General features: G+C 42.5%; 1 protein-coding gene across 1 annotated transcript in view; it reads right to left on the reverse strand.

The window, feature by feature from the left end:
- Window positions 1-6,939: 6,939 nt before the first annotated feature.
- KIF1B (kinesin family member 1B) overlaps window positions 6,940-23,837 on the reverse strand; it is a 90,302-nt gene continuing 73,404 nt past the window's right edge. Inside the window, exons 34-49 of the mRNA XM_074161427.1 lie at window positions 23,600-23,655; window positions 20,790-20,898; window positions 20,084-20,150; window positions 18,741-18,825; window positions 18,370-18,475; window positions 14,006-14,120; window positions 13,385-13,518; window positions 12,788-12,849; window positions 11,927-12,072; window positions 11,314-11,553; window positions 10,837-10,908; window positions 10,448-10,569; window positions 9,532-9,681; window positions 8,837-9,029; window positions 8,050-8,168; window positions 6,940-7,260 (exon numbers count right to left, since the gene is read on the reverse strand). Of these exons, the coding sequence (XP_074017528.1) occupies window positions 7,218-7,260; window positions 8,050-8,168; window positions 8,837-9,029; window positions 9,532-9,681; window positions 10,448-10,569; window positions 10,837-10,908; window positions 11,314-11,553; window positions 11,927-12,072; window positions 12,788-12,849; window positions 13,385-13,518; window positions 14,006-14,120; window positions 18,370-18,475; window positions 18,741-18,825; window positions 20,084-20,150; window positions 20,790-20,898; window positions 23,600-23,655 (1,819 nt within the window). The 3' untranslated portion in view covers window positions 6,940-7,217. The remainder of the gene's footprint in view (window positions 7,261-8,049; window positions 8,169-8,836; window positions 9,030-9,531; window positions 9,682-10,447; window positions 10,570-10,836; window positions 10,909-11,313; window positions 11,554-11,926; window positions 12,073-12,787; window positions 12,850-13,384; window positions 13,519-14,005; window positions 14,121-18,369; window positions 18,476-18,740; window positions 18,826-20,083; window positions 20,151-20,789; window positions 20,899-23,599; window positions 23,656-23,837) is intronic.

The raw sequence follows: 23,837 nt of genomic DNA on the forward strand, positions 1-23,837 counted from the left end.
TCTGGAACGTGGAAAAACAAAAAAGCCAGCTAAGCCTCATTAGCAGTGATCCAGCACTAGCGTCCATACCCTCCGTCAGGCTGCTCTCATCTTGTCAACTTGGCCAGCCCACCCCTTTCTAAACGCTGTAGCACATGCTCTGAATGGATTCCGTCAGCCACCACAGCAAAAGATCCTTGTGGCTCCCAGTCAGTCACGGAATCACGGAATTGTCAGAGTTGGAAGGGACCTCTAGAGATCATCCAACTCCCCTGCTAAAGCAGGATTGCCCAGAGCACATCACTCAGGACTGCATCCAGGCAGTCCAACAGACAGAGCGAAGACCAACATATAGCACGTTTGAAGTCACCAAGATTTCTGTCCAACTACCAAAACACAACCAGAGGAGTAAGAAAAGTAAGCTATCCAGAACATCACACCAGGAGGCAGGGAGTGAGTAGCTCTAGTATGTCACCGATGGATCCAGCTCTACCACGGCTCCGTATTTAACAGATGATGCATTAGAACATCATGTCTGAACAGGACACTTTTTTTTTGTTTTGTTTCTGCAACACAAACAGTCTCGGATTTGGGGTGAGAAAGGAGAGCAGGGAAATGGGATATTCTGCCAGAGGTTGCCTAATTCAGCTTGCAAGGGACGTGCAGGCAGAGAACCCCAACCTGCCCACTTCTGTTCCTCGGGTCAGGAACAAGCCTCCTGCCTCACAGCTACGACTCCAAAACCGATTGCTCCCGCGTTTTCATAGAATCATAGAATGGCTTGGGTTGGAAAGGACCTTAAAGATCATCCACTTCCAACCCCCCTGCCACTAGGCCAGATTGCTCAAAAAGCAAGTTTTGTCAAAAATTCTGTCAGCAAACCGGCTTATTCTCTTCCTCATCCCTCAGCCGCCGCAGAACCTCTAACGCTGGAACACCGACCCACCGTCAGGCGGCTGGAGGGCCCGTCCTCCCCTTCCCTCTTCCCGCCAGACACACAGCAGGGACCGCACGGAACCACCCGCTGCCCCCAGGCCAGCCCGCTGACAAGGCTAGGTTTTGCAGAAAGCCGCTCGGCGGCGGCTGGAGGCCGCAAAAGCGGCTGCCGTCCCCCCTCGGCCCGCGGGGGGCACGCTCCCGGCTCTCCCCAAGCCGCCTCCCCGTTAATAGTCTCAGTAAGGCCTTTCCCGCCGGCGGGGGGCACCCCCCGGCCCCCACACCACACCCACGGCCCGCCCGCACTCACTCGGCCATGGCTGCGGCGCTGAGGGATCCGCGGGCGACAGCGGCGGCGTCTCTCGGGGCTCGGCCTGCAGCGCGCGCCCGGCCGGCCCTCAGCCGCGCGGGCGAGGGCGGGGCGAGGCGGAGCGCGCCCATTGGCTCTCCCGGCGAGCCCCGCCTCCCGCCCATGGGCCGATGGCTCGGGCGTCTGCCCCCCTTAAAGGGGCCGCGCACGGTCGGGACCCGCGTCCCCCCTCCCGCACCGGGGCCAGCCGTGCTTGTGGCAACAGCAATACCTACCCCCGGACAGCCCACTCCGCACGCATATTTTGATTTACCTTTAATTATACAGAACTTGTTGCCTGAAACGGCGAACCATCGCCTCGGGTAGCGCAGCTGATGCTTGTCTCTGAAGTGGCCAAGGATTTGGGAAAAGAAAACTTGTCCGTCACCGAGATTAAAATGGGGATTTAGAGAGGGCAGGCAGTCTCCTACCCGTGCTGCAGGACAGTCGGCTGCTTCATCAACACGTACCTACAGTTTAAGCATCTTTACTCTCTATTAAAGGCACCTTCTAAACTGCAAATTGACCCATCAGGTTTTTGCTCCACCTTAGTTTTGGGCATTGAGAGCAGAAAGAATGGGAGAGCAGTAAAACTGCCAGCGGCTTCTCCGAAGCGTTAAATAACTCTTTCTGGTTGCTCTTCTGACAGCTCAAGGGGTTACTCACGTGCCTACTGAAAAAATAAAAATAAAAAACATAGGGAATCTGCAACAGCAGCAAGAAGCCAGCGAAACATCCATGATGGCTTCTCAGCAGCCTGATAAAAGTATTTTGCCATCGCGCAGCAAGTGGTGGCCCATTTTTGTGGGATTTGGGAATGCCCTTTCCAAGCTCCTCACCCTGACTTTTAAAAGCTCCAAGGAACCTTCCGCTTTCAGATTCACCTTTTCCCACCGAGCTGCTGCCCCCTATTCGCTGTTACGGTTCCCTAGCTCGATCACACACGCTTTGTCATTTTTAACTGTCACACAAGCAAGTTGCAGCACTATGACACCCTTTATTTCTCAAGCAAAAGAATCTTCTGAAAGCATCCAAAAACTACTCTTAAATGCTGCGTAACGTAGCGAAGGGAAAAGGATGAGGAAGGATAAGAAGGGCCTCTCACCTTTTCTAGAACAGCCGAGACAAATTTCTTTTCACAGAAGCATAAGCTTGCTCAGGACATGTTTTCGATATAAAATACCAGTAATTGAATGACAATAAAAGGAGCACCCGTTGTATCTGCTAATGCACTGGTTGTACCTTTATTGTTTCACCTCGTTCACTAACAATTCAGTGGTGCAAGGTTACCATACACAGTTAGATATCTGCATTGCACACCTAAGGCTATACAGCAAATGGATCAGAATTAGTACAAATACATGAACTATATTTACATTTTGTATACTCAAGCTCCAAATATCGGATATATTTACAAAATAAAATAAGAAAATGAAAACCTGAAATTAATGTACAGTGTTGCTGATACACTCCTTCGCTGGGATGAAATCAGTTTGCAAAGAGATTTGTTCAAGAAGGCCACTTATACAGCATATACCTTGTATATCTTGAGTATAGAAAGATTAAACACGGAAATGGGGAGCGCAATTAAAAAAAAAAAGTATATATTTCAGTGCAACAGCATGTCTAATGTCCAAATTCGGGAACCTTAATCAACTGCACGTGAAGTATGAACAAGCAGAGTGGAAAATTAAGAACTGATCCTGGGAAGCGCTGATCATTCAGGACTCCCTCTGCGCCTCGTCCCTGGATCCAAGGCAAGCCAGAGGCAGTTCAGCGCTGCCCGGGATCAGGCCGATAACTTGGCAACATTAGGAATTGACTTAAGACTTACACCTCCACACCCTCAGTTTTCTGAATACACAGCTGATCCCGGTAATTTAAAACCTGTTCCAAATAACATTGGACACAACCATCTGGTTAGTGTTGGACTAGTTTTGATATCGAATACTTAGAACGCATAAATGGCCTTCTGAACAAAAAAAGAGAGTCAATCCTGTTCTTGAACAGCTGATGTTTTTAAACAAGGAAGCACAAAATTAATACATTCCTGCTACATACAGTACAGTTCAGACCACATATTGGGGTTATTAACCACAATGGAGAGATGCAACGCACACACGTTAGAGACCCATTGTACAGTACATTCAGCAAACCCTTCCAGAGCAGCATCAGGATCCTTCCTTCCAGCAGCAGGGTCACAGCTGCATCTTCCACAAAAACACCCGCCACGGTACAAACTAACACAAACTAAGGCTGTGCAAGAGTAACAGAAAGATGCATATGCATAGGCAGTATTAGTTGATTGTATAGTACCAATGGGTGTTATTCCAAAGCTAATCCTCTTCCTTATCTAATGTGCAATTAATTACAGATGTATAAATATACAATACATTACATAAAATTAAATCCCTGTAAATTAGGTAACAAGCAGCAAAAAGGAAAGTCTTTGCTTTGAAATACCTTGCTATTCAGTAATAAGGACTGTTAGAGACTGACCAAAAAAAAAACCCCTTCTCAGTGGTCTGGAATTAATACTCCCTTCCCTTCTGCATCCCAGAATAGAGGAATCTTCTTTAAAAAGGTACTTAAAGTGCGTTTCTAAAATACAGTATAGGAGGTTAAGTTTAGTTTTAAAATACCCAGGAAGCTCCAACAGCAATGACGTGGTTTGCAATGGACAGAAAATGATAATTTTCTTCTTCCTTTTAGTGAGGGACATAAAAGAACCCAATCGACAGCAGAGTTTCACACTGATTCTCTCTGAGAAATGCCTCCCCCTGGTACTCCCAGTGCTCGTGCTGAGTGGGCTGGCAGGCCCACGGCACGACACCTGGTCTGCAGCGGCGGAGTCCCAGGAGCTGTCTGACTCCAGGACCTCCCGCACACGCAGCAGGTCACCGAGAGCGGGGCTTTCACTGTCCAGAGAAGGCAGCTTTCGGCACATTTCTCCCCTCTTGTCCCGTTTCTAAAAAGAAATTTCTAACACGTTGGGCTAGACCAAAAAAGCTTTAAAGTGAATGGAAACCCACTTTTTTTTTTTTTTTTTTTTTTTTACTTTGTTATTCCTTTAAATAAAACTCGAATTTATTTCAGTCCAGTTTTAAGCAGGGAAACTGATGTCTCAAACTGGTCTTCAATAAATGGTGAAAAACCGTAACTCTGTGTCTTTATGTCAGACCCGAAAATAGTAATGCCCATTTGAACTCCACACAACGAGAATCTATTTTGTCACAGATTATGCAGCTTTAAGAGATACTGATGCTTAAAAACAGAATTTTGTTCTTCTGATGATCTGTTATCCACACAGACATCAAGTCATCAGAAGCTGCTCAAAGTCTTTAGATAGAAGAGTAACATTTACGCAACGCAGCTGTAACATTTCCAGCTCCGTATAAAATAAGCACCTGTCTCTTCCTGCTTTTAAAGGAAGATCCCTTAATCATGTTTCTATACAATGCCTCTATCCCCTTAGGTAATTTTCTGGCTTATCCAAAGCAAAGACTTAGCAAACTAGTTTTCTTCTAGTTAAAAAAAAAAAAAAAGAGAAAAAATTAAAATGCTGTCAGTGTGTCACAAAATGTCACCAACCTAAATTGCTACCCCTCCTCAAACTGGTTCCACTTTCATTACAAACGGTGGTGATGGCAGCAACAACTTGGTGCTTAAAATTAATCTACTTCTTGAAAATCAGCTTAGCTCCAGCTCGGGGAGCCCTCTCGCAGCACTAACAGTCTTACGCATCCACACACTGGAAGTGCATTATCATCCATTGCGTAACAAAGGAATATCATCACTGTATTAAGAGTCACACACAATTAAACAAGACAAAACCAGAAGAAAACTAAAAACAAACAAAAAAAACCAACCACAAAAACACATCCCTATAATGCTCCTGGGTCCCCAGGATGCTCCCTCGCTCTGGCTTCCAGTTCTGAAATAAATCTGAGGACCATAGAAGATAGCATGAGCACGTGATTTAGCTTGAGTACTATCTCAAAATATATAAAGATATGTCCTAGCAAGTGTCAGGCTCCATCTCCCTGCTCCTTTGCCTACCGTGCTTTTAGGAGGTCTCATTATGCATTGCACTTTACTGAAGAATGAAAACCCCATAAAGCTAAAAAATTGCTCAACTGATGCCAGTCCCACACAGACTTTTGTTCCACAGAATTCCCAGTGCATGGCACGACCTGCTGCTGAGTGAGCTGAATCAGAACGACCTTCTTGAGCTGGAGTGTTCCTAGATGTGCCTACTGTAATAGTGGAACAAGGTCCTTTTACCTCTCCCTCGAGAGGTCGGAACCTCAGGATGAAATTCCTGTACATTCCCCAGGGTACAGCTGGCCCTATCGCTGCCCAAGGTATGTCAGGAAAGTCAGCGCAGCAGCCTGGGACATAGTAAAAGGAAACAACAACCTCCCTGAAAACAAACCTAAGAAAGATGAGTTCACATCTCAGGAAATTCATTCTGCTTCCCTTTCTTGGGGCAAGGACTAAACCTTTGGCCACAAGGAGAACTTGGAATGCAGGTCAAGAACTACCACCTACCAGCTCATCTCCAAGAAGCCAATTATTACATCCCACTGACCAGGACCAGAGTCCACTTGATCCATCCTCCAGGAAGGATTAATTCTGAAGTTAAAACTAACTAGGGGCTTTTAGCTAATGAAAACTGTAGCAGAGAAATTAGGACGCCTTCCGCCTTCAACAGTTACTCCAAAAGGAAGTGAAAGTGTCCTGCTGTTCCCTGGAAAATACTGCAAGTGCTAGAGGTCTAGAAAAGAGGACAGCTTCCCCACGAGCAGACGGGATGTTTTCGGACTATAACAGAGAAGGGTGCATAAAACAGGCCTTTCAGACTGATGCCCTAGAGCAGTCTATCCTTACATACCAACGACAACCCTCAATCTCTTCCAGGGGAGGTGAGAACTGTTGCTACAGGAGCTCAGAAGTCAGGACTAAAGGCAGAAAGAGGAGACACTGCCCTCCTGTGGTGATCTCCTGAAAGCGCTCCAGGGAACAACCACACGGGTTTCCGCTTCACACTCTCCATCTGACAAATACAAGGCTGAGCATCTAAAACTTTAGAGATTATATCTAATATTTCAGCGATGTGGTTTATTTTTCCTCACATCAGCACAAGTCCTGTCTCCTCAGCTCAGAGGCAGAGGAGTGAGTGTGAAGGTGTCGGGAAAGACTTAAGCCAAGCCCTGTTCACCTGCACCCCCGCAGCAGGAGCTCAAAGGCAGATTATTCCAGCCAGCCCCTCCTGGTTTGTTCCCTACCTTTTCCCAGCTCATGCCTTAGCCTGCTGGACCCTGGAAACTGAAAAATTTGCACCAAGTCCAAAATCCAGTCTGCCCAGATAGATTTGTCCAATATCAGCTTTCAACAGAGTTTAAATTAGAGGCTGGATCCAGAAAGCCTGAGGAGCTATTGCAGTTCCTGGCTGGGTAATGTCTACAGAGAAGAATTTATCTTTCCCTGGCATTAGAACTTTGCCCTGAGGGAACTCAACGACTACTGCCAAGTCACAAATTGAATTAAAAACCTGGAGCAGTCTAGACAGACAACAATGGACAGTGGGACAGACACCAAAAGGTCAGTTGAAATGGGAAAACAATTGTTATAAGAAAAAAAATAAATGTGTGGTTTTTTTTTTTTCCTTTTTTAGAGTCGTGCATAATCACTCGATTTTTTTGATTTTTTTTTTTCTTTCTCTTTTTGTTTGGCCACATGCTACTAGTATGATTCTCAGTACAAGTGTAAAGAAACAAGGTAGGGTTAGAATACCTAGAAAATGTGCTGAAGGAGCTGGGAAGGTAAGGGATGTTAAGCCACAGGATTACATACAAGAGAAACTGTCAAGAATCACAAAGAGAAAATGAGAGGTAACACTTGATCTATCGGAAGGTGAGTTAGGGAGAACAGATGAGAACATTACATGGACTCAGTACTTCAGCTGGCCCGTGCGTCTTCGCGCCAGTTTTGACCTGCACAAGAAAGAAGCAAAAAATTATTTGTTGAATTCTGGAACTTTATTTTTCTTCCATCCCCACAGTTTCTCCACCTTTTTTTTTTTAAATCTTTCACTTAGTCCTACTTTACTCCATATGTTTAGAAAGCAGTGTATCAAGGGCTGCAATGAGAAAGACTTCTCACTCTTCTGCTGTGCTCCTTTAAAGGAAGAGGGGATCTTTAAGGACCGCACTGCTAGGAAATTAATTGATGCTGTACAGTAATAGCTTAGTCTTTAATTTTTTATTTTTTTTTAACTGAAAGGAAGAGCTACTGTAGCATCGTAAGATCTCTCCAGCAAGCAGGAGATGTCTGTGACCGGTGTTAAAGGGAGGGAGGGCTTCTAGAGAAGTTCAAAAAAGTGAAGGAAATGAGAATTTCTGCAGTAGCTCCCAATGAAGAGAATGAAAAGGCAGTCCAGACCCGCCGGCACAGAGGCAGTAAGAAGCTGTATAAAACTGCAAAATAGCAATACAAAGAAACCATTTTGTGGCCTCCAAATGTAGTATTGCGTGAAGGGTAGCACACATGTTCAGACTGGATACATCTGTCAAGAATGTCACAAGCCAAAGCAACAGCCACTGCATTTCCTGAAATACAGGGCTTGTCTGAGCCTACTGTTGTTGCCCACCCGCCTCCCTCCAGTTCACCCATCTTGTCAAATTCTTCAGAACAAGATTAAATTCTGTGAGGAACTATTTGCTTATGACTATCTCACCATCTTCATGCTTTGCAGCATTGTCTGCCCACGAACTGCCTCTTACCGTATTGTGCCAGCAAGAAGTGGGTTGAAGGCATATAACCAGTCATTCATGTCCTTGTCATTGATGGCCTGGAGCAGGACCCCACGATGCTTTGTGCATACACCAAATGTGTTGGGTGTCTGGAATATTAAGGACAATTTAAAATACTGAAGTCTACAAGCACAGAAGCTGAGGCGCACTTCCTCTCCGAGGAAGACTTTGCTATGTCACATTCCTAAAAACCATAAGCCCTAAGGTCTTTCACTTAAATTTCCCTGGTCATTTGGACATTCATATCAGTCAGTCAAATGGGACATCTTCTACACAATATAGTTTTAACTCCTGAGCTGCTCAGATGGAGCAGTAAAGTTAAATTGATCCCTTGCAGGATGTTTGTGTGTTTTGGTTTGGTTTTTTGGTTGGGGTTTTTTTTTTGTTGTGGGTTTTGTTTGGTTTTTTTTTGTTTGGTTGGTTTTTTTTACACAAACAAACCACACAACCCCCAAACACCACATAAATAAAACTTCAAAACCCAAACACACAGAGTGGTGGTACCAACACTTGTTCATAAAAGCAAATACCACACGTAACAGCAGTCAGTTTCAGTCTCTTCTATAATTGTGTCCAAAACATAAGAAAACCTCAACAAATTGGTAACTTTGTGGGCAGAATCATCAGATGCCAGACATTCTCCAGGACACAGATGCATTTTCCTCAGACCAGAGATGACACACAGGATGGTACGGATGCGCTACTACCCGTAACGTTCCTGCTCTATGAATAAATAAACAATGGCTCTCAGACTGACCTTCACCATTGCCTGTTGATCCTCACTGTATTCCACCTGAGCTGTGGACAAGTTTATGATTCCTCTTTCTACAGGATCTTTGTCACTGTTGTAAATAAAAACATAGGGACGGCGAACCACCACAAAGTGCTTGGCCCAGGAGCTGGAGAGTGGCTCCTTGAAGTGGAGGTATCCTTTCTTTGAGACCACAGAGCTGAAAAAAAAATTCCAATCAAAACAAATCCACAGATAAACAGGAATACTTTTCCCCTAAATAAGGCACTTACTCAGTATCCCTATTAACTGCAAAACACTGTATGAGACACTTGGTCCTTAATACGTTTTGTCTGCCATGGTATTATGAAAGAGTTCTTCTGTAGCACGTTGAATTTTGTCTTCAAGAACTATGCAAAGGTCTGACAGGAAGATGGACCCACAAAGATCTCTACTTCAGTGAACTTCAGCCATGGGTTTGATGATAACATATTTAAGTCACTGGAAATCCTATTCATTAAGTAGATACAGGGAATGAATGCTACAGAGATCAAATATCAACACAACCCCTGTCAATCCTGCCTCCATCACACAGGACTCTGCAGTTCTGCTGTCACCTGTTTAATTTACCTTCCTCAAACGGGGCAAAGAAACTACAAGTCTCAGAACGCCCTTGTGACAGCTCTCAGGAAGCCACAATCATACGACAGTAAAAAACCTACCCTGGTCTGATTTCCTCAATATCAGGAACGAGGTTTAGGAATTCATTCTTTCCAGCTCTGGCAAGATAGGAAGTTTCCACTGTAGGTATTAGCTGGAACTGTTCCACCTCATGACAGGGACTGGAGGCACGAGAATTTGCTTCTGGTGTCCTTTAATAAAAAAAAAAAAGCCAAGAAAGAAAAGTTAATCACAACAAACCAACTGAATATGCAATGGAATTTAAATTGCATCTACAGCCCAGCCCATCTCGCAGGTTTTATCATCCAGTCCAGGTATTTTACATGACATTGGATCCTTTTGTACAGTATCAAATAGCATTTCCCTTGAAATCTGTGGAATACAATCTACAATAACTGCTAGTAAGTTGTTTACCCACTACTTCTCCCTCGTTTCTCTTGCCAAACACAGTCACAACAGGGATATACATCTTACTGTTGTTTAGTACAAAACATACTACTTTGTCAGCACTCGTCAGGGAAGGTACAAATTACACATCTTTCACTAAGTAGTTATTCCCAATGTCATCAAAAATATCTTCTATAGATACAGCTGAGAAAAACAAACAGAGATTACTGGCCAAACTGGTTTATTCTGGGTTGTTATTGTCAGTAGGACTTTTTAACAGACCTCTGAAAAAAATGCTTGTGGACTTTACACACAGAAGATGCACCGCTCACTGGAATGACAAGCATCTGACTGTTCTTTCAGCACGAAGAGAAAAAAAAACACTTCAAAAGAACAAAATGGGGACAAATAACTGTGCAGAGTGATTGGAGAAGATAAGGCAAGGGGCTGTACAGAGAAATATCTGAAAGTAGGGGAAAGGAAGAGGGGAAAAAAATAATCAGAAAACATAGCAAAGAGATTTGTGAAGCACTGAGAAGTAACATTTTTCTGTTAACACCCTGTACTTACTTCTGATCAATTGAATTGCATCTTGAATCCACCAGCGAAGGGCAGGTAGATGAAGGTGTGAGGGTAGCACTGCTGAAACTCGACACTGATGGGTCCCGCCCAATTGGAGAAATATCCGACAACTACAAAGACAAATAAAGGTAAAAATATTACAGAAGAGGTTTTTTTGTAGCTAGTGTTCAGTCCTGGCTAAAAAATAGCACTCAGCATGTGGAAGGCTCAGGTAATAGGAAGATATTTCAATTAGCCATTTCCCTACTCAGTAGTCAAAATAAAGAAAATTAGTATGAAGTGTTTTGTCTCTTCATAGTATCAACAGATTCCACAAACTACAAATATATTGCTATTGTACTATAAATATCGTGTATTGTATTGCATGAAATACTTACCTTACAATCACTGATGCTGTTGTACACCTGGTTAAACTCCCGATTGAAAGTGTGAGTGAGAAGCTGCAGACACTAAGGGAGGAAGGGAACAAACAAAACACAGAAAAGAGTTTTACATTTAGATTTTCAGAGAAACTTGAACACAAAAGGCAATTTGCCAAGACATGCTTGGCAGCTCAAGAAAGAATAAATAAATTCTAAATTGCTGCGAAAAATCCCAGAAGGAGGAGGGAATAATCACTTCTCTTGATAAAATTAGTCTCATTTACTACTAATGAAAGGGAATGAGGTTCAGGCATAGCACAAACCCAGCCACCAGCACTGGCTGGTGAGAATGGATTATTTCACTCTAGAGCATATTAAAATGAAACTCACACAATACTGGATATTCACCATGCTATCTAAAAAGCTCATCATTAATCTTTAATCATCTTTGGCACCTCAGTTGAGACCCAGGATGCTCTGCTCATGTTATACCTTGGTGGCCAGCTCTTTCTCCCGATCCACCAGGCTCTCTATGTCTGTGGAGTCGTAGCCGCTGCTCTCGCTGGGCGTCACTGCACTCTCAAACGTCGTAGTTGAAATTTGTGAGGAAATGCTGGTGGAGGTACTGAGGGTTCCACTGCTCAGACTGGGAGACAGTGAGTCACTCAGGGACTTGGGGATGCTGTCACCAAGCTTTTCACGAAGCAGAAGGAAATGTCGGGTTTTTTCCACCTGGTAAGAAAGGAAATCAGTCAGTATCATCTGCTCCAGGATGTTGCCTGTTTTGCAGGCACTGAATTCTTATACATTCTTTTAAGATTCCCACCAGCAACCATTGTCCCTGGGGAGAGGAGTTTACAGTAGCACTAGAAGTTGAATCTGCCTTTGTTGAATATGCTGAGACTCTGAGCTGAAGATTCTACTCAGCAACCAGCCACACACTTTCTACCTTCTCTGTTGGAGAATTTACTTAAATCTTGACTTTGAGAACAAACTCTGATTTGGGAACCCATGCAGCTCCGAAGGTCTCTCAGTAGGCAGACTGAAGGCAGATTCAGAGGTACAGTTGTGCTTTTCCTTTCACTTCCCTGATCTCTTTACTCACTTCATGCAGCAGCTCCAGTTTCTCCAGTTCCCACTGATGCTCTAGAATGAGACTGTCACCCCGGGGCCTCCAACCTGCCAGGTTCTCTTCTCCTCGTACATATGCCACAGATGTATCCAGGACCTTCCTCCTCCTCCTCTGCATTCCTAAGCATTAAAAAACAACATAAGACATGTTAAAAACATAGCCAGAGGGATGCCACTAAGAAACACTCAGCAATTGGCAATCTGCAAAGAGCCAACACTTGTGCTGTTTGGCTGGAAATACAGAAGGCAACGATTTCATTAACAGCAATCACACATCCCAAAGAGATTTGATCTAGTCCAGCCTTCTTACTTCATTCAGATATTTTCTATTGACACAACATAATGCAAGCTCCTGTTCAGTCTAATTCAACACAAGAACTTCAACTGCTAGATCTCAGAGGAAAAATATATTGATACTACATGAACTACATTCCTTCCAAGTTATCAAACTCGCATCAGATATCAGCAGTATCTTCAAAATACCAAGACAAAATTCTATTGCTGCAAAACCAAGTCTCGACTGTGTTAGTCACGAGCCGTGTATTATGCCCCCTACGTCTGTGACTCCGGTACACGCCCAGTTTCCTGATCCACTGAGAACTTCACATTTTCTGACATGAGTGAATCCTTGGTTCACCAGTGGTAAACACAGAACCAAGTCAAAAGTAAAAGCCTGCATAGGTTTTTATACAATAGCAATGTTCCATTGCTCCTATGAAACACAGGAACTGCCTCCCACCAGGATACAAGTGTTTACTCTCTTTTGTCTATGAAATTTTCTGCGATATTTCAGTTTGCAGCATCTTTATTGCTTGAACACCCAGTCACTGCTTACCTGGACTTCCTGTGTCTGCCATTTTGCATAAACTTAGTTCATAGATCCCGGTTACTCGATTGCTGTTCACAAGAGAGGGGAAAAAAAACCCTGTTATCTTCAGAAATAAAGTACACTAGCTTTAGTTCTGTAGCCCCCAAATTAGAAGTGTAAGTACAGTTGTTAGTTAGAACTACACAGAACTACATTTGAATTCTAATCTTGACATAAAATAGCCAGGACAGACTGCAAGATCTCCAAAAATGACATTTCCCCCATGTTTCTCTCCCACCCCCCCATTAGACTCCGAGAGCAGCAGCAGTAAAGTCCAGGTCAGGATCAGGGTCATCTACGTGCAGCCTTGTAAAATGCATCTCTCTTCCCAACTGCTCAGTCAGAAGGCTGGAAAAGGGGTCAGTAAAGAGAGAGGCCACCAGAGTTTCACTGAAATAAATGCAAGAAAAAGTTCAAAACCAGACTGGAGAACTCTAATAAGGTAGACTTTCAAGGAAGAAATAAAGAAAACGAAGCTACATTCTCCCCATGTCCTCCAAGAGAAAAAGCTGTCAGCGTATGCTGACATAAGACATCAATCCTAAAATTGGTAACTGAACTTACGAATCCGGAGATTTGGAGTAGCCACTGCCAAAGAGATTGCGTAGGGATCGTGGTGGGGAGATCTTGGCATCTCGCGAGTAAAAGACCATACAAACATCCTTTGTTATAACGGCAGGCTGGATGCAGTGGTCAAGCTAAGAGAAAAAACAGTAATGAATGAGTGGCTGCAGACAACTATGCCAAGTTATACGGCTTCCCTCTTTTAGTGGGACAGCTTTTTGAAATTTGTTCTTGTTTGGGTCTTCGGTGAAAGCTTTTCATGTGTTTCTCTGAAAGGGAACTGTCAAATTTCTTGATGCATCTTGTGGCTGAAATAAGTGTACTACACAAAACAACAGTGTCTTGCATGCAAAGCCAAGAGCTAGGCCAGTGTTTGTAACACTAGTAGCGCTTACATGTCAACGTTCACTGATTTCAATGGATTTTCAGATATAAAGGTAGATAAAATGAGGCACAAAAAGGTAAGGAGATCACCAGTTTCATCAGAAAATGAATGAAGGCTTTCACTGGCTTCAGGATTCAAAATCATCTAGCCCAGTAAGTATTTATCTCGGGTACACATTGTCTGTTGTCTCAAATAATTACACTTCAGTCACAAGCAAAAAGGAACAGGTTTCTAACCTCCAGGTAAGCAGAAAGGGTCATATATATCTTCTCTCCATACGGTGTCACTCGGTTGAGGAGCAGGGAGTTATGCAGGGAGCTATCCCAAACTGCTTCAAACCGATAGAAAGTCCTGAAAAAAAGTACAGCAAAAGCTCAATAGTAAGAGTTCCTTGCAGCCCTCTCATCGGTCAGCACAAAGCATCTCTTCCTTGATATCATCCACTCTGACTCTCAGTGGCATCCATAAAAAATACTTGAAACAAAAACCTTCTCTTCTTTCCCGAGATTGATCACTTCTACCTCAAATAGTGTGGCATAAGAAATGATTGCCTGTTATGAAAAAGACCCATCTAAAAAGGAAAAGAGGAAATACAGTAGAGAACAAAAGCTGCCCTAACACTACAGGGAAGTCAGCGCTAAAGAACAGTGTTTCTAAACAGACAGAATTCTTCTCTAATGCTTCAGGTGCAATTCAGCCCTGCTGGACCTCCAAAGTGCATGGGAAAATTCTTTTTTGTAAGAAACACTCATTCTACAATGTATTTTAGGACTAACATATAGCAGCAGAAGAGATCCCCCTAATAGTTAGTCTTATAAAACCAGTAGCTTCTGATAGCAAATCAGAATGACTCATAAGTAGGGATAAGTCCTATATTCAAGTGATAAAGATTTCTCTCTAAGTCCCTACTAGCTTCAAGTAATACCTTGCTGATCTAACACAAACTTTTGTAAGAAGTCTCTTCAATTTGGTACATGGAAAGAAAGGAGCTGAAGGTTCCCAACAGTTCTACTCCAGCAATCAGGAAACATCATCTGTTCAAGTAAAAAGTGAGAGGCATCATCATGCACAGGAGAGCTAAATCCTCAGACCTAGAGTCACTGTTACACTCTCTCCTCTCTTAACAGGAGCTTTCTCCTTTCTCGCAGGCAGAGACTGATTTCATGTATGTTCCTTTGGAAAGAAGTCCTATACCCTTACTCAGGAACATAGCATGCTTTTCTACACTGGTAACAGAAAAAAGAAGGTATTAATTCTTCATCACCTTCATATAATTACCCTCCCAAATCCCCTTGCCCTTGAGGTTTTCCATCCTGAGTCCAAGTGATGTGGTACTAAAAGCAAGAAAGTGCTTCACAAATACTGTTTTTTTAAAAACAAGTTATACCTCTAAAGAGCTTCTGTACTAACGCCCAAGGCCAACTCAGAAAACCAGAAAATGAAACCAGAGACAAACGACAAAAAGCAGGGTAGGGGTGGGAGAAAGAAATAACAAAAAACAAAACAAAAAGAAACACAAAATGGCCTAAGAGCAGAGGTATCAGAAACTAAGAGTTCTGCTCTCAAATAAAGTTCCCAAGAATGCCCTTTCATTGGCCATTGAGGCACCATGAACTGTGCAGTCAATTAATACAATCTGAGAATATTGCTAAATACTGTATATTTGAAGCAGCATACTGAAGAAATTACTTCTAAATGTCTTGCTTCTATTAAAAATTCCACAGAGAAACACATTCTAAAGGCTAAGTAATTGGTAACTTTAAAAGCGTGGTAGCGTAATAATCCTTACTTGAGTTAGATCAGGCAAACACCACAGGTTGTCCTTTAACCCTTTACAAACCTGTGTTGAGTCCCGATGTTTTAATCTTTTGTCATGTCTTAGTTACCAGAGCAATTTTTTAAACTTTTAGTAAGCTCCAGATCTACAATCTGGGTGAAAGAAAAAAGTAGTAAAAGCCAGTTGACCCCAGATGGGAAAGCCAGTCTTCCCGGCCCCTCAATCAGCTCTGCACCGTTTGAACTTCTCATGAAGAGAGAACACCGGTGTAGATGTTCATCAGCGCAGAACTAAGGGCCCCCCTTTAGCAAAATGATGATTTTTGGATGAACACCAAGTTGAAGTCAAGTATAGCTTCGAGACAGTTACTCTACTGGATTTCGTCTAGCCAGGAAGTTAAATATACCCAGTCTTGCCTGTCCAAACCAGAACTTGCTAGAATAGTTCCAGAGGGAGACAAAAAACAGAAGGGACAAACTTCTTTCAGCATAACCAATAGCACATGGAGGAAAGTGGAGCACAGAGCAGGCAAAGCATGGAAAACAGGAGAAACACGTTAAAGGCACCAACGTATAGTTAGAACTGATTTGTAAATGGATTTTAGCATCAGTGAAAGGCGGTGAATTGACAGCACTGAACGCTTAAAGTCTTCTCTTTTTCAAAGAGGCAGAACACAGAAAGCAGAGTGCAAATTGTCGCAGCCCGCACAGCCAGCCCGCTTGGCTGGGATCCAGTCTGGAAGAAGAAAGAGGAATCCAGTCTGAGCAGCTACTACACGTCTGGCTTCTCTGCCAACTGGGAAACGAAGAAGTAGCAACCACATGGTTAAATTTCAGATGCAAATCCAGCCTCGGAACAGAGGTTGAATGCCAGTCACATGGCAGCCACTGCTTTTTGTTCAGTGCAATTCTGAGCTGGAATTTCAAGTAACCTAATCATTCAGCCCCTGACTGGTACTTCAAACGTGGCAAGTTACGGAGTCAAAGACAGTAAGCAATTCCAAATTTAGTTCTTTGATACAGAACAAAGGAAGAAAATAGCAAGGGCTACAAATCGGGACTATATTCTGATGGCACATTTTGAGAATCAGAAAGACTGAATGAAGGAAGCTCTCGCTTACACATGAAGGAAAGTTGAAGTTCACAAGTCCCCCACTGAATTGTACCTGAATAAAGCCCTGACACAAAGGAGAAGGAGGTAAACTACTTCTGGAGGAGCTAGGAGGCATGCTAACAGAATTCAGTAACAGCTAAAAGGGAAGTGGCAGCAATACAAATGAGACATAAAGCATTCTATTTTCAAGAACCTTTATGTACAAAGGAAGCAAACAGAAAATACCTAGGCATATCCTTATCAAGAAAGAGCCTGTAAAAACACAGAAAGAGCTTCAGTTAGTGCAGCCAAAAGCAGAACAAAAAAGCAACAGCTGAGAGGAGCAAAACAAGTGGACTTAAGAAAAACCAAGACACGCCAAGCAGAAAACAAGTCTGCAGACAATGAGCAAACAGAAGACACATCCCTTACTCCACCAGCCTGCCTTGCTCTCATCCCACAACTTAAACCTTGGCATTTTGGGAAGAGGTCGTCAATAGTTTCACTTCACTCACACTCATCATTCACCCACCTAATAGAAAACAACAGAGCTATACAGGAATTTCTTGGAATTGCTAGAGAACAGAAAGTATAGGGCTTCCGTACTGCAAATCCAATAGTATCAGACTGGAAACCAGCAACAGTCCCCTTACGTTCCACTTAGACTGATCCGTTAATCCAATTACACTACAAGTAAAATACCCACATCTCTGTGGGAGGCAAAGAATAACTGCTAAAACCCCTGTGTGCATTTACAGACACTAGGTGGCAGGGAGACATTCAGCTGGTAGGAGCCGTGTCCTGAATCCACCTTTAATATCTCAGCGCTATTTCAAAGTCCAGGCCTCTAACGGAGAAGGGAGAAGCCATTTCAGTGCCAAGAAGGACACCGCCTCCAGCATTCAGCAGCTGCACCAGAGATGGGCCCCAAAACAACCCCCTCCCCTCCGGAAGCACTCATTCAGAGTTAAATTTCAGAGATATTCCTGCTTTGCACCAGCAGAACACAGCCACGGCGTGGTCAAGTGACTTGGCTGATGTCAGAGGAGGGAGAGGCCGCGTTCTGCCTCACTGCCCTTTGTTTTCCTTCAGTGTCTGCAACAATGTGGAGTCTGACTGATCTTCACAGCAAAGCACCCTAATGAGGAGACGCAGGCAGCCAGAAAGCTCTCAGACAGGGGCTCTGCTACTGCCCAAATGGCTGCAGGGACATGGAACAGACACCTCCTTATTACAACTGGAGTCAATTTGATACATCTGTATAAATGCACAAATTACGAAGCTTAATTTACAAAGCACGGCTCTTGATTAAATTGTCACATGCTTATTCCAGGAATAACATAGGTAGGTATGTACATATCCATAAATACATCCCCTGAGATTGCTCTTGTACTTCAACGCTGTATTCTAGCAACAAACCTTGATGTTAGTTTAGAAGCTCTGGGTTAAATTCTGAGACTCCCTTAAGCTGTTCTTTCCATCCTCCCTTTGTGGTGCTTACAAATGGAAAGTAACTCAAATGCATTAACAAGAAATCCTCCACGCAGACAAATGAACTTCAGCTTTCGCAAGAATTTATGGTAACGTTCATTCTCTATCTGTATGCCCTGTGCCCACGGAATTCTACATTTAACAATTCTCAACATTCTCAGCTTTCCAAACTTCCTGCCAATACCTCAGAGGTCAAAGAAATTTCAGACTCCTGCCCCAGTGCTCACTTCATTCACTTACCTATTGGAGCTGTGAGAAGACTTCAAGTATTTTGCAGAGATAATATTCAAAGACAGAATAGCATCCACAGCAGCTTCATCTACCTCTGCTTTATTTCTTATACGTCCTGAAAAGAGTAGGAGGAGGAATCAATTAAAACTAAACCTGAAATACAAAAGAAATTTGTTTTCCCCCAGATATCATTTCAGACTATGGGATTAACAAGTAGCTATAAGTTGGAAGTTGCAAAACTTTATTTTTTCCTCTGCATCTTGTTCAAAATGCTCTTCTCACAGCCAGTACTCAAAGATGACGGAACCTGATACAAAGAGAAATCACCATTTTAGAACTTTTTCTTCCTTACATAGCGATGTGCAAAACAATATACTCACCAACAACCAGCTCTCGCACATCTTTCCAGTGCAACTCACTGCCCTTCTCATGGATAATGGTGACTGTAATTCTACGCTGGATTCCCTGGTGGAGTTCAGAAACAAAACATTGGTGAAATATTCACACACACACAAACATCATCTATTTTTCACTTAAACTGCAAAAATGAAGCAAATAAGATCATTTAAACTGGTCTGTAACTGTGAACAACCACCTATGTGTTTCAGGGCTCTACAATTAACTTAAGAGGAACATTATATTCTCACGTGTAACAGAAATTAAGACTTCTCCCTTCTCACTCCACAAAGGCAGAAGTTTTTTAGCCTAAAATAGTTCTGAAATTGTTGCTACGCTCTCAAAGATATGTACGGTCCCTGAAATATACCAGAGTTGACCACAAAACCAAGCAAATACTTGGGTGATGTGGGCTTATATACTTATATGTTACATATAAAGTGTATATACACCAAAAGAAAAAAGTGTCTATACAACAAAAGAAGTTACTAGAAAATAGCAACTACTCATGCAGATATTCTCCTCCTTTGTCACATCTATCTGTTACAAGTCAAAATACAATGAAACTCTGTAATAGCTGGGAAGAAGGTAAAATTGTAGAATAGAAATAAAGACCACATCTGAAAAAGAAAAATTCCTCAGGTGTTGGCGAGGACACTAGTAAATCCAGAACTGGGTAGCATTTTTATTCATTCTTTTTTAAGGAAATTATTGGAATATGACCATTATTCCTAAGCTGTAAGACCTGATGTTGTCATTTTAAGAAAGGAAATGCAAGTCACAGGTCCTATGAAAAGGAACTTAGAATGTGAGAGTAGAAAAAACAGAACATAAACCTATAAACAATATTTAACTAGGATTATCTTTAGAATCTAGCTAAAGACAAATTATTATTAAGGATTATTACAGGCATTTAAAATGCACTGAGACACGGTCATTTTGTAGATCTGTCTCATTGCCACACACAGTGAGAAAGCATCAGTGGAAGTTGAGTCCACATGATCCTTCTGTGTTCTTGGCAGAGATGCTGGAGAACACTGAAGGCACAAATCTGGTCCCAAAGGTTTCTGCTTTTTAAAAGGCTTTCATCTATCGTGAGTGGGATGCACAGTGATAAGCAAAGGAAACAGCAATGTTCTAGGGGCCAAACATCTTCTCCTCGTAGCCCAAAGCCAGCAGACTAAGTACAGGCTGAGAGATGACTGACCCTACAGCTATCATTACACAGCTGCGTGGGAAAAGGAGACATGAAAGATGCAAAATGCAGTCATTAGCATTCTAACCCCCCCAGAGATGAAACTTGCTGTTCTACAGCCTTCATTAGTACCTGGTGAAGCAGGAACGTCCCCTGACAGGGCAGGCCTCCAGTGTGGTCCACAATAGCAGGAATATACCTGTGTGAGACAGTGCAATCAACAGGCAGGAAAGACACACCAGCACAGCAACTTTACTCTGTATTCTGCTGCCAACAGTCACCTCTCCATATCATATCTGAAGGAATCAGAGTGTTTCTGCTGACTCTCAGACTGGACTCTTTATGGGACCACAGTATCAGTGAAATATAGAAGTATCATATACTGTTCTTCCAGTACTTCTGGAAAACTCTGTGGAACTCACTTCTCAATATAATCCCAAAAGACCTGTCAGGGGAAAACCTTCCCTGTAGCAGAGGTGAACGTAAAATAGGGTCTGCTAGATGACTTCTGAAGCAGGAAGTCTCTAGTGACCCAAAGAATCTAAACTCATGGCCTACGTAGGTTAAGTTTTCCCAACACCTGTTCAACTGGTGTGCATGGGATTCCAAAGTGGGAAGATCACTTCAGGTGTGAAAGAACGTCATTGTGTCTGTTCAGTCCTTTCCAATGGAGACAACCCAATCACTACAAACCAGCCAGACACCAGGCTGACATAAGCCAGGCCACTGCCCAATAACGATTGCTAAACATCAGCCTTGCCTGAACAGAACAAAGGTGAAAGATCAAACTCCCATAAACCACTGTTCCTAAAGGAAGAAAGATTAATATGGGACTTACTCCCCTGTTGGCTCCAATTCGCTGATCTCAAACCACACAAGGAGGTCGTATTTGCTCACGCTCTGGCCCAAGCTGGGTTTGCTCATAGTATTTAGCTTTGTAGCTGGCACTTAAAGAAAAAAAACAAAGAAGAAAAAAAAGAATGGTTTACAAAGACTGAACAAGTAAAGCTTACCCGAGGGCTCACAGAAACATGTCATTTCAGTGATCCTTTGCATTCTATGTACATATGCAGACCACCTCTTTTCCCAAGAAAATGATGTTGCTTACAGCAATCATTATTTCTCAAAGCATTGGTTTTTAGACCTAAGTTACTAGATTTAAAAAAAAAAAACAACACAAAACCAAAAACAACAGTTAAATAGTGAAACAAAAGTGTATGCAAAAAAAGCTTGTAAAAATATGCAATCTCTCTAGATCCACCAAAAAAGAGTTTCCTCAAATGTGCATCAGTTACTTTCTGACTTAACAGTCTGTGATTCAGAATTGCTTAGGTCTGTTTATCTGCACCATTACTCACCCAGAAAGTACATTTCCCCTTCTCCACACAAGAAAAAAAAAGAAAAAAAATCAAGAATTTAAAACTTCGGTCTTCACTTCTTCGTGTTACAAATTGCCAGTCTCCTGCACCAGTTTAGGTAAGAGAATGTGTATGTAAAAAGGCTGAACGAGACTTATTCCAGAGCCATAATCCTGCCAAAGTATGTTTCTGGACTCCTTATGTTTTAATATTACTGATTACTAATGGCCAGATCCTCTTTAACTCCTCTAATACAAATGTAGGAATAAACTATGCTAAAAAAATAGTGCGATAACTGAAATCCTAGAAATAACCTGATATTCCTTCACACATACTTAAATCACACCTTTTAGCTATCACTACATGACTTCTCTTAATCTGTTCATTCATTTTTGGAAATGGGAACATTTTAAAAACTTAGTTCCTGTGTACTCTGACAGGTATTTCTGTAACTCTGCAACTGATTTTCCATTTTATCTCCTTTCCCATATTAACCTCATTGCTTTTATTAATTATTCTCCCTTCTAGCCTCTCAAGCCCCATTCTTCCCTTGCTCAAGTGTTCTTTAGCTTCTCCTATCGTCACACCTCTGTATCCTCCAGCTTCCACCGTGCCTTAACTCCCCATGCACTGGAAGGGCATAACAGTCCCCAGTTAAGAAAAGGTCCTTATAGGTGCGCCTGTGTGATCTCTTTTTTTGGGAGGAAAAAAAGTGAATTCTGTTTCTTTTCTGGGTAAGAACAGCTGCCTCAGAGGGACAGGTTTTGTAAGAATCAGTTATTGACAGCACTACGACTCCACCATGCTAGGCTGCAAGTTTCAGTGTCATCATTTACTCTCCCCATTCATTACTCGGGGTAGTCACTCTCTTATACCCATCACATCATGTAGTTGCACATGAACTCCTTACAGCCGGATTCAACGCTGTTGATAGCGAGAGCAACATCAAACACACTGAATCACTCAAGTTTACTGCTAAGCAGAGAAACTCAAAAGCGCTAGAAAAGGAAAACAACAGAAAGACACATTTAACTAAACGTGAAAGCTGGTTCTGGAAGTTCTCATGGACTTGCGTGGCTGTAATTAATACCCAGTGTGTCATCTTTGGGTTTTTTTGGTAATAAAACAAAATAAAAATGTAAGTGAGGAACAGCACTGTTAGTGGCAAAAAAAGATGAGCAAAAAGGAAACCTATATAGAACACAGCAGAACGTTTCCTCTACAGCTAGCTGCTTCTTCATATACAGCATCTCTCATCCTAATCTCATAAAACTATGCATAGAACAAAAAAAAAATTAGAGGTCCAGGAAGTTTCAGGGAATAGATCCAGGGACACAGAAAAATCTGTGATACCCAGCACAATGGAGTTCATAGATTTTCTCTATGGTTCACTCTAGAATAGCCCTAAACTTAAGCACAGCATCATCCTTCCATGACCACAACCACGGCAGTTTCTAGTCCCAGGAATACTACATGATAAAGGTAAGAAAAAAGGAATTTTGAAGCACGTTTTGGAACTACGTCTACATCTACCATAGATCAAGTTTGGCTACTAACCATCTCGTTTAGGAGCCCGCTCACTCTGACAACTGGGAATAGGCAGAAAGAGAAAAGGTGGCAGCTGGTCAGCTCCATCCTGGAAAGCAGCCACAGCAGAGGACGCAAGCACGTTGGCATGCTCGGAGAGCGTGTTCAGCACATGCACGTTTACATAGCCAGACATAAGATACCTAATCAACTCAATTTTTCTTTCATGGTCTGCAAACGGAATGGAACACACACACACAAAAAAAAAAAAAAAAGAGGATGGTAGAAATATGCAGGTGAGAGAAAGCTGGAGAAGGAGGAAATTAAAAGGTGAAATGGAAAACAACCACAAGAGTTCAGCATGCATTATTACAATTAAGCAAAGAAAACCAAGGATCATATCAACAAGACTGACTCACTAAACAAGCATGTTAGGGAGCAAAAAGATGAAACGGTTAATGAATAAGCAAATTTCCAGTCAAGTGCTCAGTAAGCACATACAGAGCCATGGCCAGATCTCATGGAACACGGTCAGCACCTCAGGAATGTAATTCTACCCTTTAATGAACCAAGAAGCACTTTCTACAAGAGGAGGTTGAAAAGAATACATAAAAAGGAAGATGGCCAGCAAAGATAGTTCCAATGCCCTTTGCAACCTTCACTCCATTACATTTCTTGGTGTCCTGAATAGCTTAGGAATACACTTCAACCTTCCTTTTGAGTAGCAGACATGTGATGTACAGAATTCCAGAACTGTTCTCACCTGGCTTTGAGAGTGGCATAGGGGGAGGAAAGAATCTTCGGGAAGGCTGTGGAGGACTACAGAGAAATGAAGAGTTATTAATATAGAGGCAGCTAAACATAAAAAAAACATATACTAATACACACATGCATGTATGCATACACACACACCCCCAGTACAGTCCTTCCACCCATTTTTCCTCTCTAAAAATATCCTCACAATCCCACAAAGACAGGTAGATATCACCTGTCAGGAAAAT

This window comes from Numenius arquata, chromosome 20 (assembly GCF_964106895.1).
Source record: "Numenius arquata chromosome 20, bNumArq3.hap1.1, whole genome shotgun sequence".
Lineage (NCBI taxonomy): Eukaryota > Metazoa > Chordata > Aves > Charadriiformes > Scolopacidae > Numenius > Numenius arquata.